Here is an 18811-nt window from a genome sequence, read left to right on the forward strand (position 1 = left end):
TTTATTTTCTACATTTCTTTTGTCTTTCTGTTTTTCTACAAAATTCAATTATTCAATTTAATTGTCTTTCTGGCTACTGAATACAATTATTCTAATCACATATTTATATTATAATTAACGTTACAGATAGGCTTTCTCTTTACCAACGCTCGACTATAGAGGTCACTAATTTCTCCTTTTTCACAGCTCTCTATTAAGTCTGTTATGTTACTAAAAATAATTATGTGCCTTTTGCATAGTCTATAATGTGGTACTGCTTTAGAAAATTTTTTCAACTTAACTGAATATGTTCACAATATTTTTCCTGCCTTCATACTTCATTTTGACATTTTACTTTCGGTTTCTGTGTTGGACTTTCTTGCTCATATTTTCGGCTTTACAGTTTGCTTGCACTATTCTCTCTTACTTATTCACAAGCATTCGGTATTAGTCTCTTTTTGATACTAACACTTACAAAGTCAAGGCCCTTACTAAAAAGGATGGCTTTACAACCCCAGCTAGCATAGTACATTTAATATCTTTTTCTTTACTTTTTATCTTTTTACTTTCTACTTCTTTTCCCATTCATAACGCTATTAGTGCAATACGAGGGTTTGTTTGTTTGTTATTTGGTTTTTAGGAGCATTAGCAACTAAGCCCATATTGCTCCGAGGATAAGCGGTGGTCATTCCCTGACCTTTCCGCATCCTCCCTATTTGGTGGTCACGGGCTCGAACCCCGGTCTAATCAAGAAGCATGTGCTACGCACTGCTGCTCCTGCCCACCTGAACTACAAAGGCGCCGCAATACGAGGGTGATACGAACATTCCTACTATCCTTTATCTTTCACTATCTTCGTCTCTATTTATTCAACTACACCTTTATCCCTTCCCTATCCTCAAATTAATCCCTTGCCATATACAATTTGTTGCTCCAAATTTTATCAAATTTATTCACTTCTCCACTAAATCCCGATTATAATTTATATTATATAATTTATTTTATTTATTTATTTTTTATACATATACTATGAAAACACTTATTTGTATTGAAATTTCATTTCAGTTTTGATTTACCTTAATTTTTATTTAACTCACCGCATAGGGACTACCTGTCCATACTTCGTGAGAGTGGTGCAGCTTTATCCCTAGTAATTTTATTATTTTATACTTTATTTCACTTCTCTTGAACTGTTATGGACAAGTATAGAAACTCATTTCCTGATTCGTGGTCAGGTGTAGTCCTCTGATGAAATACTTAACCATGTAACAATATACACTCCAGCTAACATCAGATTTCTGCATTTTTGCCATCCCCCTTTTTTTGACTTAACTAATTTTGCCCAGCCATTTCTGATGATAGTTATCTCAACTTTTATTTTATTTTTTTATTAATTTAACTTTACAGTTCCCTCACCTCTAATTGGCTTTACAATTCAGCCTATAATTTTCTTAATTCATCATAACATATAGGATATTCACATTCTTTCTCTCTTTTTAAAAACCTACAATACTTCATTTTTCTTGTATCCTCACCCTTTTAGTGTTTAGCACGTTATTTAAATACAAGATGGATATCATACCTTTATTGAAGGAAATCTTGACCCGATGCTCACATCAAACTAATCTGGTTAATGTAATATAAAATCTTTAAGTATTAAAACACGAACATATCCCTATTAAAGAATTGTTAAATTATGTGATATTATATAAAACTAAACTTGTCTTCAATTCACATAGTCTGCTAACTGCTATCAAGGAAGAGTCAAGCGCAGCCGATGCACATCAACCTACCCCAAACTAAACCCATCAGCAATGATAGACCCGAAAGAGAAGACAATTGTCAAAATATTCTTAATACATGACCAGGTATTTTGGTTGTAAACTGTGCTCACAAGAAGTAACGAGTTAAAACAATATCCACTCTCTTATACTTTAAAATAGGTGCATGTTGTGTAGAACTATATCTATACGCATTGTGAAATTGGTTGAAAATGATACTTGTTTTATACGTAAAAGGGGTGGGAGCTCGAATAATGTAAAAATTTCCCTATATTAGTAGATTTCCGGTATATTTTAAGTGTATGTTATCAGAAAAGAATAGCGAAAGCTTAAAAAGCGGTAATCACCTTGAAATTAATCTGCGATGGTTTACTTAGGTAGCGTGGTTAATGTTTACGTTGAATTGTTAAATTGAAAAATTAAAAGGGAGGGAAGTAAGTAAAAGTTGACTGAGTTAAATGGGCGCAAGGAAACAGAAGTGTACACATCCAATCCTTGGTTGTCATCGAAATAAAAAAAGAAGAAGAATCAAAAAGTATGTAAGTGAATCCGGTGAAGCCAATAGTCTTTACGAGGACTTTCGTTAGTTAAAGAACGTCTTCAGTTGGCAATGTGTGGAGAGAGAACGCGTATGGTATTTTAAGAATAAAAAATTATACTCTCGTGATGCCTTTTTTGACATGTGGGAACTTTAATCTCGAGAGGTTCCAAATTGGGGAAAGATTGAAGGGGAGTTTAGAATTTAGAATTTGGAGGTTAGAGTGGTGCTTGTACCATTCAATAACTAGAGCTTCATATTGAAGTATTCTGTAGCTGGATTTTAGTTTAATGATGGAAATGGCAGAATCGATGAGCGGGTTGTGGTTATGAGTCTGGGCATGAGTTGTAAGTTCTAGAGAACTTCCAACTCATGCCCAGAAAATAATAATGACAAAAATTATAATCATGCCAAAAAATAATTCCAAAAATTATAATCACGCTACCTAAGTAAACCATCGCAGATTAATTTCAAGGTCAGTACCGCTTTTTAAGCTTTTGCTATTCTTTTCTAGTCTATTAACACGGTACTTGAAGATTTCTAAAAATTTCGTAGTGTATGTTATCATTAACCCTTCTTAAAGTAAAGTTAAGTTTCTCACCTGATTCTTGTTCTCACCTGATTTTTCTTGTTCCAAAGTGAATTTAAGTCTTGTGTGTATATTATAAAAAGAACTCGTAAGATTATTTACGTTGTTTTCATGTGAAATAACAAGGATATCATCTAAATATCTACCATAAAATGTTAACCTGGGAATATATATTTTTTTTTTTTTTTTTTACGTGACCCCCAAACACGAGAGGTATTAGAACCTATAGTACTTAGTACCGTGATTGGGTTGGAGGTTGAGAAGACGAAAGAAGATATTTGTTGACATTGGACTTGAACTTCTGTAGATTGTAATTTTCAGGAAATACGTATGAAGGAAGGTTGTTCCAGAAAATGGCAGTTGAATGAATAATTGAGGAAGATGAAAAGTTGGTTCTGTGGGTTTGAAGTTGAACAGTAAATGGATGTTGGCGGGTGGCGGCACGTGTTCGGACTGTTTTGAAAGAGAGAGCGAGAATTATAGAAGCCAATTCAGAAGAACAGTGCCCATGGAAGTATCTGTAGAAGAGGCATGCAGCGGACACAGTGCATCTATGAGAAAGCGAGTGGAGAGACTCTGTTAGAGATGAATGATTAATTAACCTAACTGCCCTCTTCTGAATGGAATCAAGAAGCCTGAGAGAGGTTTTGGGGGCACCACCCCAGATGTGGGAAGAATATTCCATGGCAGGGCGAATTTGTGATTTATACAGAGTGAGCAGCTGTTTGGAAGAAAAGTAACGCCGAGAGCAAAAGAGAAAACCAAGTTTTTTAGATGCAGAGGAAGCAATATTTGTAATGCCAAGAGAGATTAGAAGTCAGAGTAATCCCCAAAAGAGATATATCATTTTGCCTAAAAATTGGAGTGTCACTAAAGATAAGCATAGGAGCAGAAGAATCCTTTTTGCGAGATATAAGACAAGACTGAGTTTTAGAAGGGTTGAAATCAACTAAGTTGTCTTTGCCCCACTGGAGAATTACCTGAAGATCGGCATTTAAGGAATTTGGAGCAGATTTTCGAGAACTTGAAGCTGATTGAGCAGGACAAGGTTTCTCAAAATGGAAAGTTGAATGCAATGTGCTATCATCGGCAAAGCTATGGATAGGATTTCCAGTCAATGGTCATTGATATACAAGAGGAAAAGAGTGGGGGAAAGAACTGAACCTTGGGGGACACCGGCATTGATGGAGAAGTTAGAAGACAGAGAGCCATCTACCATCACCCTCAGTGAGCGATCAGAGAGAAAACTGGATAACCAATTACTAAAAACAGTTGGCAAACCATAAGATGGAAGCTTGTTTAGAAGACCTTTATGCTAAACACGATCAAAAGCCTTTGAGATGTCAACAGCAATTACTTGTGTTTCACCGAACCTTTCCATTGAATTAGTACATAAATGGGTAACATAAGCCAGAATATCACCAGTGGATCGACACTGACGGAATCCGTACTGGCGATCATTGATCAGACGGAAGGTTTCTCGGTAGTTTAAGAGTTGGCGGTTAATTGATTTCTCCATTACTTTAGAAAAAGTAGAAGTAATTTCAATGGGATGATAATTGGATGGGAGGGATTTGTCACCCTTTTTAGGAACTGGCTGAATATGAGCAAATTTCCAAGCAGAAGGAAAAACACCTTTGGAATAAGAAAGTGAAAAAAGACGGCAAAGAATAGGAGTAAGTTGAGGAGCACAGGTTTTGAGAACAAGTGGAGAAATACCATCAGGACCTGGAGCTTTCTAAGCATCAAGATTCATCAAAATCCTTCTGATATACTTTTGACGGAAGACAACAGGAGGCATTGAATGGAGCGTGTTGGGAATGGTGGGAGGTGTTTTACCAAGATCATTAATACATGAGCTGGAAGAAAAATGGGATGCTAGCAGGTCAGCTTTATCCTTGGCTGAAGTGACAAAAGAACCATCTGGTTTGGACAGAGGTGGGAGCAGAGATGGGCAAAAGTTGCAGCCAATAGCTTTGGCAAGAGACCAGAATGCTCGGCTACCATTAGGGCAAGAAGCAAGTTTCCTACTCTTAGCCTGTTCAAACTCTAGTTTGGACTGATTAATAACTGCTTTACAATTGTTGCGAGCTTTGGTGTAGGCAGAAAATGAAACTGAAGAATTAGAAACAAGCCAATTACGATATGCAACATTCTTCTCTTGGACAGCCTTAGCACATTTATTGCAAAACCAAGGTTTATTGTTTGTTGTTTGTTATTTTGGTTTTTAGCAGCATTAGCAACTAAGGCCATATTGCTCCGGGATATGCGGTGGTCATTCCCTGACCTTTCCGCATTCTCCGTATTTGGTGGTGACGGGCTCGAACCCCGGTCTAATCAAGAAGCGTGTGCTATGCACTGCTGCTCCTTCCCACCTGGCTACGGAGGCGCACCAAGGTTTAGATAAAGGACGAGATTTTAAAGTGGATTGTGGGATAAAGGATTCCATTCCTGCAAGAATAATTTCACTGACACGATCTGAGCAAACGTTGACATCAGAAGTTTTGAAACAGTAATCAGACCAAGGAAAAGAAGTCTCACAGATCATCCCATTTTGCATTCTTGTAATGCCAAACAACACGAGGCTGGGAATAGCCATGAGATAAAGGTTCCATTGGAGAAGAGACAATCACCAAGTTGTGATCTGAAGTGTCTAAAGGACCTCTCACTTCGACCTTGTACTTAGAAGGGTTGTTTGTGAGAAAAAGATCAACATATTGGCAGTATGATTAGGATTGTCTGGTATTCTTGTAGGTAAATGAACAATCTGTGCTAGGTCATTAGTAACTGCAAAAGCCTCAGCATCTCGACCTGCTGGGTAAGTGTGACTAGAAAACGGAAGCCAGCTGGAGTTGTGAACATTTAAATCACCAAGGAAAATTACCTCACTGTTAGAAAAGTTGGACTGGAGAAAGTCAAGTTGCAAAGAGAGGAAGTCAAAGAGCTCCAAGTGATTAGTGGAGTTGGGAGAACGGTAGAGACAACAGATGAATTTGACACAATGAGGTAGAGAGATTTTAAGCCAGAGAAGATCAAAGAGAGGAGATTCCAAATTGCCGAGTCTCTGACAGGGAATATCAGAACAGACATAATCACAAGTACCACCTTTGAGGCAAAAGGAATCATACAGCAAATAATTTGGACATCTGAGATGAGCAGTAGTTGAATCAACCGATAACTGAGATTCAGTCAGAAAAAGTACATGGGGTTTGGAAGACTGCAAGTGGAAATGGACATCGTTGAGATTAGAATTGAGACCACGCATATTTGTGAAATGAATTAGGAAGTCCTTGGGAGGTTTAGATCTTTTCGCAGATAAGCTTGCTCTATTATTTTGACAATTCATGGTGTATTCAATAGTAAGAAAAAGTGGGCGGGACATGCTGTATGAAGTAATGAAATTTTTGGATATGGCGTACATGTGGTAAGAATATACCCAGATCCTTGACATAACGTGGCCTCGACAATGCTCCCCGCATACACGCTACTCGGACTCCCTCCAGTCACTATCTGGCAGAGTAGAGGTAGCAAGATTATACACTAGCTGATCTGGAAGCCTCCTAGCGAGTTACCAATAGGTTTGGTCCAGTGTACTAACTAGCTTAAATGTGGATTTAAGTGTAATTGTTCAATAGTATTGAGATAAATTTCAGCTACTAAACCACTCAGGCTAAGTCCCATTGGAAGGGCAAAAATTTATCTGCAAATATCCAATTGAAAATCAATATAATTAGCCTCCATAAGAAATCTGATTAAATTAAATATTTCTGCTATAGGTAACTTGGTTTTATTTAACATTGTGGCATTACTGTTGATCAAATCCCATAACGTGTCGAGCAAATATTTAACCTCTACATTAGTATATGGTGAGACAACATCAAGGGAAAACAACCTATCATCATTATCTAACTTTTTTTTCTTTTAATGTATTAAAAAGAAAATAAAATTTTTTATGCTAAATTTTAATGTAAGATGCAATGGTTTTATTATTCTGAGGTTAACATTTTATAGTAGGTATTTAGATGATATCCTTGTTATTTCAAGGAAATAACAAAAAGGAGTATCATTTTCAACTAATTACACAATGCATATAGATATAGTTCTACACAAGAAACCCTTAATGATGAACTCAGGGAACTTAGTATTTAGTATTAGTATTTAGTATTACTAGTATTTTAGTATTAGTAATGGCCGCATGGTGCAAGAAAGCCTATGGCTTATGCTGCACCAGACAAAAAAAAATCCGAACAAAACAATGATAAAAACAAAAAAAATAAAAAATAAAATAAAATAAATAATAATAATTAATAAAAAAAAAGGAAATTAAAACTATCATCCTATGTGCTTCCCTTACCCAAAAGTACTATCCAGATGACCTTTGAATTTCCCCAAACTGTCGGCCTCTACCACCCATGAAGGCAACTTATTCCAGTAATTTATAACTCGCTGGCTAAAATAAAACTTCCTGCAGTCCAATCTAAACATTTTCCCCTGTAACATGAATTTATGTCCCCTAGTTCTAGCATCATTTATAATCTTGAAAATTTCGACCTCATTTATTTTACTCATGCCTCTCAGAGCCTTAAACACCTCAATCAAATCTCCTCTAAGGTGTCTAGATTCCAAACTCTGCAACCCACATATTCAAAGTCTTTCTTCATAAGGACGCCCTTTTGCCGATCTCACCAGGCAAGTGAGCCGTCTTTGCACCCTTTCAAGAAGCTCGATGTCTTTCTTTAGGTGCGGTCTCCATACTTGAACACAGTATTCCAAGTGTGGTCTAACGTAAGCCTTATACAGGGTGTTTCAGTTAAACGTTTCAGAACTTCTAAGAAGGGTAGGGTACATCCTGACAACTCGAAATCATATAGCAATATGGGGTCGGAAATGCTTTCCTGAAGCGGTGTTGTACACAGAAGCACCATAAAGAAAAGAGACCGTAAGTGAGAAATAGTTTTAATAATACATGAAAAGAAGCAAAGGTACATGGATTAAAGTAAGTGTTCGAAGTTTCTTCCACGGGCTACAATGCACGCCTCACATCTCCGACGCATGGACATCCGAACATTCTGGAATACTCCAGGCGAATTTCGAATTTCTTCGGCAGCTACTGCGATTCTTGCAACCAGCTCCTCAGCATTGTCAACAGGGGTGTCATAAACTAGCGATTTCATATGACCCCAGAAATAAAAATCAAGACATGATAGGTCGGGTGACAACTTTTGAGAGATGAACAGATTTCTGCATCGACGCAACAGACAATATGGTTCCAACGCGATGGAGCCCCTGCCCATTATAGCAGAGATGTTCGTAACTACCTGGATGTCACATTTGGTCAACAGTGGATCGGACGTGGTGGTCCCGTGCGTTGGCCTGCTCGGTCACCCGACCTATCATGTCTTGATTTTTATTTCTGGGGTCATATGAAATCGCTAGTTTATGACACCCATGTTGACAATGCTGAGGAGCTGGTTGCAAGAATCGCAGTAGCTGCCGAAGAAATTCGAAATTCGCCTGGAGTATTCCAGAATGTTCGGATGTACATGCGTCGGAGATGAGAGGCGTGCATTGTAGCCCGTGGAAGAAACTTCGAACACTTACTTTAATCCATGTACCTTTTGCTTCTTTTCATGTATTATTAAAACGATTTCTCACTTACGGTCTCTTTTCTTTATGGTGCTTCTGTGTACAACACCGCTTCAGGAAAGCATTTCCGACCCCACATTGCTATATGATTTCGAGTTGTCAGGATGTACCCTACCCCTCTTAGAAGTTCTGAAACGTTTAACTGAAACACCCTGTATAATGGGATTATCACGTCCCTATCTCTACTTGCAAAAGTTCAATAGATCATCGATAGGACACCATGGGCCTTCCTTGCAACCTGTTTACAATGCTCAGAGAATTTCACGTGTGACCGTATCGTAACACCCAAGTCCCTTTCCTCCAGTACTGGGTTTAGTTGAATTCCACCAAGTGAATAAGTTTTTCTGGGATTACTGTTTCCCAGGTGTAATACCTTACACTTTGTTGGATTAAAGCACAGCTGCCATTTTTCTGACCATTCCTGAAGTCTATCTAGGTCTCTCTGAAGAAGCTCAGCTTGACAGTTATCATTAACTACTCTACAAATTTTAACATCATCTGCAAATTTAGACATCACGCCCTCTAACCCTTCATCAATGTCGTTTATGAAAATTAAAAACAACAGTGGTCCTAATACTGATCCTTGGGGAACCCTGCTTCTTACATCAACCCAATCTGAGGAATAGCCATTTATCACAACCCTCTGCCTCCTGCCCTGAAGCCATCCTTCTATCCATCTAAGGATTTTCCCACTGATTCCAACCTGTTCCAGCTTATAAAGCAACTGCTCATGTGGGACTGAGTCAAAAGCTTTGCTGAAATCTAAATAAACAATGTCGAAATTATTCCCTAAATCCAGCTTGTGAGTGACCCTTTTGAAATAGCGAACCAGATTTGTTAAACATGATTTTCCCTTTACAAAACCATGCTGAGTATCCTTGAGAATTTCAATTTGATCCAAACGATCCTGAATTCCACCCTTGATCATTGCCTCCAATGATTTTCCCTACTACTGAAGTCAGACTGACAGGTTGATAATTTCCAACTTCACTTTTAGAGCCACCCTTATGTATGGGAGATACATTTGCACTTTTCCAATCCAAGGGAATCTCCCCAGAGTCTAGTGATGCTCGCATAATTAGCCTCAATGGTTCAATGCACTCGCTTGCCGCCTCCCTTAAGATTATAGAGTATATTCCATCAACTCCAGGAGCCTTACTGGCCCTGTAAGCTCGAAAGTTTTTCATTAAATAACATTTTATGGTAGGTGTTTAGATGATATCCTTGTTATTTCACATGAAAACAACGTAAATAATCTTATGAGTTCTTTTAATAATATACACACAAGACTTAAATTCACTTTGGAACAAAAAAAATCAGGTGAGAACTCTATAAACCTTCTTAACTTTACTTTAAGAAGAGTTAATGATAACATACACCACTTTAAAATATAACGGAAACCTAATAATACAGGGAAATTTTTACATTATTCGAGCTCCCACCCTTTTACGTATAAAAGGAGTATCATTTTCAACCAATTTCACAATGCATATAGATATAGTTCTACACAAGAAACCCTTAATGACGAATTCAGGGAACTTACAACAAGATTTTTAAACAGGGGATATACATTAGGTATAATTAGGAACATTCAACAACAGGCAAAACTAAAATCCAAATCGGTTCCGGTGATTAAAAACACCACACAAATATTTTATTAAAGTTCCTTATGTACAACAATGGTAGGAGCAGTTTATTAACATTTTTAAAAATACAGAATTCAAAATAGTTGCACAACCGATAAGTAAACTTCACACAATATTGAGGGCAAGGAAACCAACCTCAGTCTCTAACATAGAGCAAACCAATATTGTCTATAACATTGCTTGTGGGGAGTGCAACTCCTTTTACATCAGTTCTACCCAAAATTATCTTTAGATGCGTTTACAACAACAAGGCATCTATGAAGGCGAAAAGGACAGGTGTATCCGAACTTTCCTTTCATGCCATTCAGGAGAACCACATTTTTCTGTTTAACAAAGCTAAAGTAATAAATTCACAGAAAGAATACATAAAACTGTTAATAGCTGAAACACTTAAAATTAAACTGTTGTTCTATAAATGTATGGAGACCATATACTATTTCGGACTTGTGGATCTTCATGCGCATCTGTGAATAGCACGATTCACATTGGTTAATGGTAATAATCTTGTTGCAATGCGCCTATTTTAAAGTATAAGAGAGTGGATATTGTTTTAACTCGTTACTTCTTGTGAGCATGGTTTACAACCGAAATACCTGGTCATGTATAAAGAAGTTCAGCCTAAGAATATTTTGACAATTGTCTTCTCTTTCTGGTCTATCATTGCTGATGGGTTTAGTTTGGGGTAGGTTGATGTGCATTGGCTGAGCTTGGCTCTTCCTTCATAGCAGTTATCAGACTGTGAATTGAAGACAAGTTCAGTTTATTTTTCACTTCCATCCAAGTGTATTTTTCACTTCCATCTATGCAACTCTATCATCATCATCAATCAATGATACTGATGAAGGTATATCAGGGTTAATGTCTAAGTTTGCAAGACAATATGAAGGTTGGCAGGGTTGTTAATGACAGTAATGATAGTACACTACTGCAACAGGATCAGAAAAGTTGAGCAGATGAGCTGAGAGATGGCAACTGAAGTTTAACATTGACAAATGCAAAGTACTGCATATGGGTAGCAGTAACCCCAGAGTAACGTATCAACTGGGTGGTACTACACTCAGGGTAGCAGAGAATGAAAAGAACTGGGGGTAATTGTGCAGTCAGATATGAATTTTTCTGAGCAATGCAAAAAGGCTGCGAGAGTAGCTCATGGTGTCTTGTCAATGATAGACAGGAATTTTGCTATCACAGATAAGGGGGTGACTGTTCCCTTGTATAAGGCAATGGTCAGGCCACACCTTGAGTACTGTATACAGATCTGGAGGCCTTATTTTAGGAAAGATGTTGAGCTGCTGGAATGAGTACAGAGAAGGGCAATGAGATTAGTTTGAGGAACAAAGGGTTGGTGTTACCAAGAAAGGTTTAAGTTCTGCAAATTGCAGCTGCTGGAGACTAGGCACGTGCAAGGTGATCTAATTGAGGTGTATAAGGCCTTGAATGGATTGAGCAAGCTCAATGCTAATGGGGATTCTTCCTCTTGCTCAAATTACTTACCTGAGGGGATAAATTCAAATTGAGGAAAGACAATTGTAAAATAGGCGTTGCGGAAATTTGCCTTTAGCCAGTGGTTGGTTGATAGTTGGAACAAACTTCCGTCTGTTGTAGTGAAGGTCAGAAACTTAAATAAGTTCAAGGCAGAACTAGACAAACATTTGGGGTAAATGGATGGGTGAAATGGGAAGGGGTTTTATTTTATTGTATTTATTTTTTTGGCTGATACTATATAGGCTTGCTTTCTTGCATCATATGCCTCTACTAATGCTAATGCTATCAAACTTTATCAGACCCATCATTTCCTACATACATATATAAACTTTTGCATGCTTTGCACATTTTGGTGCATCTGTCACATCATATCTTACTCATTTATATTTTATTTTTATCTATCAACTGATACTCTAATGTAATATATTAGAGTATATATTACATTTCTATATATCTTATATATATCTAAAATGTAAGTACAGTCAGTTCTGCTATAATGCAGATTTTTGCAATACGAATTTGCTCCAATGCGACTGATATATCAGAGAACAATGCAAGTATAACATGATTTTTCGTACTGGCTCATACGTGATTTCATCTGTGAGTAACAACAGATGAATGCAAAACCCGGCACCATGCTGAACATAACTACTTGTGCAGCAATACATACAGGTTTACAAAGCTTAAAAATGTCAAACATCAAATGTGTGAGAGCTATATTTCCCATTTACTGTAGTTGTATCGGTGGGAGATACACTGTTGTCATTCACAAGATAACGTGATATTTTAGGCAACTCATCTTTTCAGAAGCTCACATTTTTCTGCTTGAATAATAGAAATTTCTTTAGGCATGATAGCATGAGCAGAGGAGCACATTTTTGGAGGTCTCTACCATAAAACAAAAACAATTTGCAGTTCCCTGTTTACTGGGCTTTTCAGTTAGCGCAATATTATAAACAGGTAGTAACCTTGATCTTACTGCATTTGTGATAATACCGATAGCTGGAATTCTGTGGAGTTTTACGTTATGGTGAGATGTGTTTCCCCTTCCACAAAATCTTCAATCATATAAAAAAATAAATAAAATTTCAGAATCTTCTTCGTTCCTATTTTTTAAGCTTCGTAAACTTGTTTCGCTTTGCAATTTTTGTGTGCCGTGTTCATCATTACTGATTGCTTATCTTTTTTACTGTTTTAAATTTTACAATCGAAAAAAAAAAAAAAAGAAAATGTCACTGAACAGAAATATCAATCAAACAAACTTCATATCTTGTCAAGGTAAAGTGCTATATTTACTGTAATATTTATTTATTTATTAGAAATTTAAGATGTTTAAACCTGTGTTAGCAATTTCATTGGGTTTCTAACTTTTTTTAGTGTTTTATTTACCAGATTGAACTTTTTTTTGAGTGCTCTTCCTATTTTTCCCATAAGCACTGTTGTTTTTAATGCGCAAAATACCATAACACGGAGATTTTTAGGAACACATGTACCACGTTATAGCAGAATTGACTGTAGATTAGAGTATAAATGGAGAAATGCTGACCACATCAGATCTATTAATAATGGCAAAAATAAATAGGTACCTTTAAAATCAAAGGTAAATTAAAATAAAATCAAATAAAAATATAGTACTTAATGTATAATACATATAGTACTTAATGTATAATATATATAGTACTTAATGCTATAGATCCAATGATTTTAACTTCATCATCAAGGGTCAGCAGCCAAAACCAATGGATATATAGCAAGAGGCAAGGCCTCTGTTTCTGATATGAAATATATGTAGCAAGAGGTAAAATAATAGGCTGACGTATATTTCGTAGCCAACCTGACAGAGACCAACAAGGAAATGAATGAAAACCAGATCAAATTTAAAGTAAAAAAATAAAAATAAAAGTAAAAATTAAGATAAGATTAAATAAAAAGAAATAAAATTTTTGTTTTTAAATTCCTCTTGGGTTGCTTGCTATCTTATTTTATTTCTCACTTAAGTTTAAATCACATCACTGTATAAGAATAAATATGCCATTATTAAAAGCAAGCAATGAGAAAGTATGATTGTTGAAACTTTAATAGCTTTATTATTAATGTGATTAATTGTATTAATTGAATGAATACAACTGGAACTACAACAAGTAGATCATTTATCTTTTTTTATTATTATGAAAATTTAGAATGTGATGTCCTAGAATGTTTCTAGGAGATGAGCTGGATATGAGCATATCTGGAAATACATTCCAGATATGAGCAAATATCTCTCTTCCAATTATCATTACACTGCACTTTCTCAAACTTTCCAGGATGTTTTTTTAATGAACAAATCCATAAACTCTTACACTATCTCAAAATTCCATCTAATCAATGTTCATCAGTATGGATTCCATCAGCATCAAAACTGGTGATATATTGGCTTATGATACTCATCTTTGGATAAATTCAATGATAAAGTGCAGTGAAACACATGCCACTGCTTCTTGACATTTCTAAGGCTTCAATCATGTTTGGCATAAAGGTCTTCTAAACAAGGTCTTCTCAACAGGAATGCAGTTATATGGCAATCACAACACGTATTTGTTAAGCAGAGATCTTGACTGACCAAAATGATTAGCTACTATGAAATAAACAGAAGAGAAATGGAAGGAAAAAAAATTTTGATATCATATACACGTCGACCATCACTAATCCGGCCTCCGGTTCCACCGCTAATTCGGACATCATTTCCATGAACGTAATTTCAAATTTCCCAGGTCAGCGCACTGACCTGCGGCTACTGTTCTGGTGGCGTTGGTTGCAGCATCAACTGTTGGCATGAATTCGTAAACACTGGCAAGCCATTCCCACTTGTTTTTCTGTATTTATTATTATTATAACCTGCTCACATTTAGCCCCAGCCATTGTTCCAATGCATAAAGGAAGTACCTCTCGTGGTGTAAAGCGCAAACACCGTACATTGTTAATAACAGATAAAGTTAAACTTCTGAAAAAACTCGACAGCGGTGTGTCCTGTGAGAAGTTTAACCCTGCTTAATTGTAAATTCCAGCAATTTCTATCAGTTCCTCTTATTTTACTAATTTTCTTTTAGCCATTCCTTTTTAGATTTTTTTTTTTACAACTTGCAGAAAACACAACACAATATGATTGATAATACAGCACGCTAATGAACTTGTTTTCACAAAATCTCTAACAATACTGACAGACTTATTGTGAAGTTTGAGAGTTTATTTTATCGCAATTAGTTTTATTGCAGCACTCACCGTGCATGCAATAAACTAATCACAAATGACTTTCATATGTATGCCATAATAGTGCCACACATATGTGGCCGACATGGCTTCTCAAGAAATAAAGTAACCTACTGGGCCACGTCGGCCACATATATGCAACATAAAAATAAAAAGTCTCATTTTTTTATATATATTTTAAGTGAAAAAACGACAACACTGACATTACAATATTTATTTTAGAATTCCTAATCAAATTATTTGCTAAATATTTGTTGGCCCCTGGAGAATTTTTTCTTAAACTGGCTTGGCAGTCAACGTTTTAATTAAAGGTAGGAGGGGGTGGTTAACTGTTGGGTAAACTGTATGTGCTAAAATAACCACCAGTGATCTGGCAAAATCACTAATCTGGCACACCATAGGTCCCAATGCTGCCGGATTAGTGATGGTCGACCTGTACTTAGCTTTCAGTAAAGCTTTTGACACCTTTTCATATAAAAGACTGCTCTATACAAATTGGCATTAGAGACAAATTACTGCAATGGATAAAGGGATGGTTGTGTAGCAGGAGACAAGATAATTATTAATGGCCACTGTTACTCATGGACTAATGAGTGGAGTCTCACAGGTTTCAAGTGCTGGGCTGCTTACTGTTTTCAATATTTATTAATGATATTGATGAAGGCATTCCAACCTTAATGTCTAAATTTGCTGATGATACCAAGGTTGACAGGGTGGTTAACTGGGGCATGCTACTGCAAAAAGACCTAGCAAAACCAGGCAAAAAGTAGTAAGTGAGGTTTAACACTGATAAATGCAAGGTTTTAAATTTGGGTAGCAGTAACCCCTGGAACAAGTTAGCAATTGGGTAGTACCACACTAAAAGTAGAAGAAAAAGTAGTTGTACAGTATAACACAAAGTTCTCTAAGCAGTGCAGACAAGCTACTAAGAGAGCCCATGGAGTTTTGTTAATGATATAGAAGAATTCTGCAGCAGTGACAGAGAAGTGATTATCCCACTGCATAACACAATAGTTAGGTTGCATATTAAGTACTGAATGCAGGTCTGGAAGTCACATTTTAGGAAGGATATGGATCTGTTGGAATGGGTGCAATAAGGGCAAGAGTAGTCAGGGATGCAAAATGATATTCTTATCAAAGAAGACTTCAGTTCTGTAAATTGTTAGCATCTGGAAACTAGGCACTTACAGAGAGACCTGACTGAAGTATATAAGGTTTTAAATGGATTAAGTGAACTAATGCTGATGAGATTCTTCCTCTTGCTCAGAATAATCACCTGAGAGGGTATAAATTCAAATTGAGGAAAGACGGATGTAGGATAGACGTGAGGAAATTTGCCTTTAGCCAGCGGGTGGTTGGTTGGTGGAACAGACTTCCATCCCTTGTCGTGGAAGTTGATAGCCTAAATAAGTTTAAGGCTCAGCTGGACAGGTATTTCGAACGAACAGAGGGGTGAAGTGGAAGTGGTTATTTTTTATTTATTTATTTATTATTTTTTTTTTTTGGCTGATGCTGCATAAGCTTGCTTTCTTGCATCAAATGCCTCTACTAATGCTAATGCTAATTACTGATGGTATCCTTACTCTCTTGGACAATATACATTAGAAGATGTAAATTTAAACTGAAAAAGATGGTTACATAATCTTGTGCTCTGGAAATATCTAAAAAAAATGGAAGATTCAAAATTTTCTTAACTCCTTAGGATTCAGAAATTTATGGCAAATTTTGCAAATTACTTTGCAAGTATCTGCCACAAATTCCTTAAATGCTATTGATCTCCAGATAATTCTCTAATGGAGCAAAGAAAAGTTAGTTATCTTCAATCCTTCTAAAGCTGAATCTTATCTTATTTTTGTAAACAAGAGTGTGCAGCTCTTATGCTCACCTTCATGCTCAAATTTAAAGATAAGATCACATATTTTTACTAGGGGTAAGCCTGGCCTCTTCTAGCATAAGCATATCACAAATATTGCTTCCTCTGCCTCAATGTAACCCAGCTTTTTCTTTTTTTGCTCTTGAAACTACTTTTCTTCTAAATACTTACTGACTTAATCATATTCCCACATCTGACACCCCAGATGTGGGAATATGATTCCCACATCTGGGGTGGTTCCCCAAAATTTCTCCTAAGCTGCTAGATTCCAAGCAAAAGAGGGTAGCCAGATCAATTATTGACTCATCTTTTGAAACTCTTCCATTCTTACACAGCTTAATTCCTGCTGCATGCCTTTCTCTCTCTCTCTCTCTCTCTCTCTCTCTCTCTCTCTCTCTCTCTCTCTCTCTCTCTCTATATATATATATATATATATATATATATATATATATATTTCTATGGATGTTTTTCTGAAATATCACTGTTAATTCCACAGTACTATAAGTCTATATATGTTCTAGTACCTTTTATGTTTGGTGTCACAAAAAAAAAAAAAAAAAGAGAACAATGTGCATACTCTAAAGATAATGGAAAAAGGTAAAAAAAAGATTTTAATTATCTACATTGTACTCCCAGAGACAGAAGCCTAAATGCTAAAATTTATCAAGAATATGTAAATTCTTAGTTTTTGACTAAAGCCTGCCTGTATTTTGATTACAGAGGAGTAATCAAAATAATTAATCAGTTTGGAAATGATGCACTGCTATTATTAACAGAAACTATGCTTGCTGCAGAGCTGCATTTTGTTCAAGGGTTTTTTTGAAGACTTCACTACTTTAACAAAATTGTTTTATGACAACATTTATATTAAGTTTATTAAAACAAACTTACTTAAGTATTTCCTTTTCCCTGTTCATTATAACTTCAGAAGTAACAGCTTCCTTCAGTTGGAAAACTAAACCAGCTCGGATGGCTCCAATGATAGAAGGCGTGCCACCCTCTTCTCGAAATTCAGTTTCTTGAAGATACCTATGGCTCTCGCGACTGACCTAATCAAACAAATTTTAGAAATAAATCTAATTCCCAAGATTTCAAAATTGAGAACATCTGTCAAAAATTTCAGAGAAGATAATTTTTATCTAAACTTTTAAGATGTAATTTTTATTCCTCTACAATCCTCTGTAGGTTTACAGTGCTCAGAAAATAAGTTCTTCCACTGAGAGCCATTATACAAAAATGTATTTTCTTTCTTTATTTTTTTGAAAAATGTGCATAGGCACCATGAGTGGTCACTGCACTTTCAGCACACAGTACATTATTTAATGGCATTTTTCACTCTGTATTTGCCATCAGCACTTTACTGTTTTACTTTTTAAGGCTCCATCCTTCTAAAGGTCCTATATTTCTCTGCTTCATTTGTACTTGAGGATCTCTCTCCAAATATCCCTCTCCTACCGTTTCCTCTTTCATCACAATTCTCTCTGCTATAAGCGTGTTTCCTTTCTCAAGGATTAGCTGGCACCCTTACCTAGGCAAGAGTGTAGATGGCCCAGAGATGTTTTGTTAAACAGCAGAGAACCAAACAGCTTGCTTTCCAAAACCTCAAGGTGGCAAAATACATCATAAACATAGTGAGTGGTCCATCTCCTCATGGTAGGAATAGGAACTAGTCTGTAACTCTCCCAGAAACTGCTGCTGGCTGGTTGCTAAGAGGACAATCAAACAATACAAACATGAGCCCTACATAACACTCACAACTGGCTTTAGGGTGCTCACGTTTTTCCACATTGACAATCAGCATTTGTAAGAAATCCAAAGTACTGCCTACTGTCTTCTTTTTAATTGCAAATTAGAAATTAAAATTTTATCAAGTTATCTCCATATTTCTAACCTAACTGTAGATAAGTTTCATTAACATAAGTTAGATTATGTATTAATCATACGGTGCAAGGAAGCACCAGGCTTCCTCTGCACCATGAAAAATAAATAAAATAATAAAGTAAAATAAATCTTGTATGTGATTCC

The 18811-nt window shown here is 36.3% G+C and overlaps 1 protein-coding gene across 1 annotated transcript in view; it reads right to left on the bottom strand.

Moving 5' to 3' along the window:
• The window catches only part of LOC150088026 (uncharacterized), a 276978-nt gene that overhangs the window by 191741 nt on the left and 66426 nt on the right, over positions 1-18811 (bottom strand). The window contains exon 9 of the mRNA XM_090369988.1: positions 17678-17835. Within this exon, the coding sequence (XP_090226114.1) occupies positions 17678-17835 (158 nt within the window). The remainder of the gene's footprint in view (positions 1-17677; positions 17836-18811) is intronic.

This window comes from Mastigoproctus giganteus, chromosome 3 (assembly GCF_048544385.1).
Source record: "Mastigoproctus giganteus isolate SK-2022 chromosome 3, ASM4854438v1, whole genome shotgun sequence".
Classification (NCBI taxonomy): domain Eukaryota; kingdom Metazoa; phylum Arthropoda; class Arachnida; order Uropygi; family Thelyphonidae; genus Mastigoproctus; species Mastigoproctus giganteus.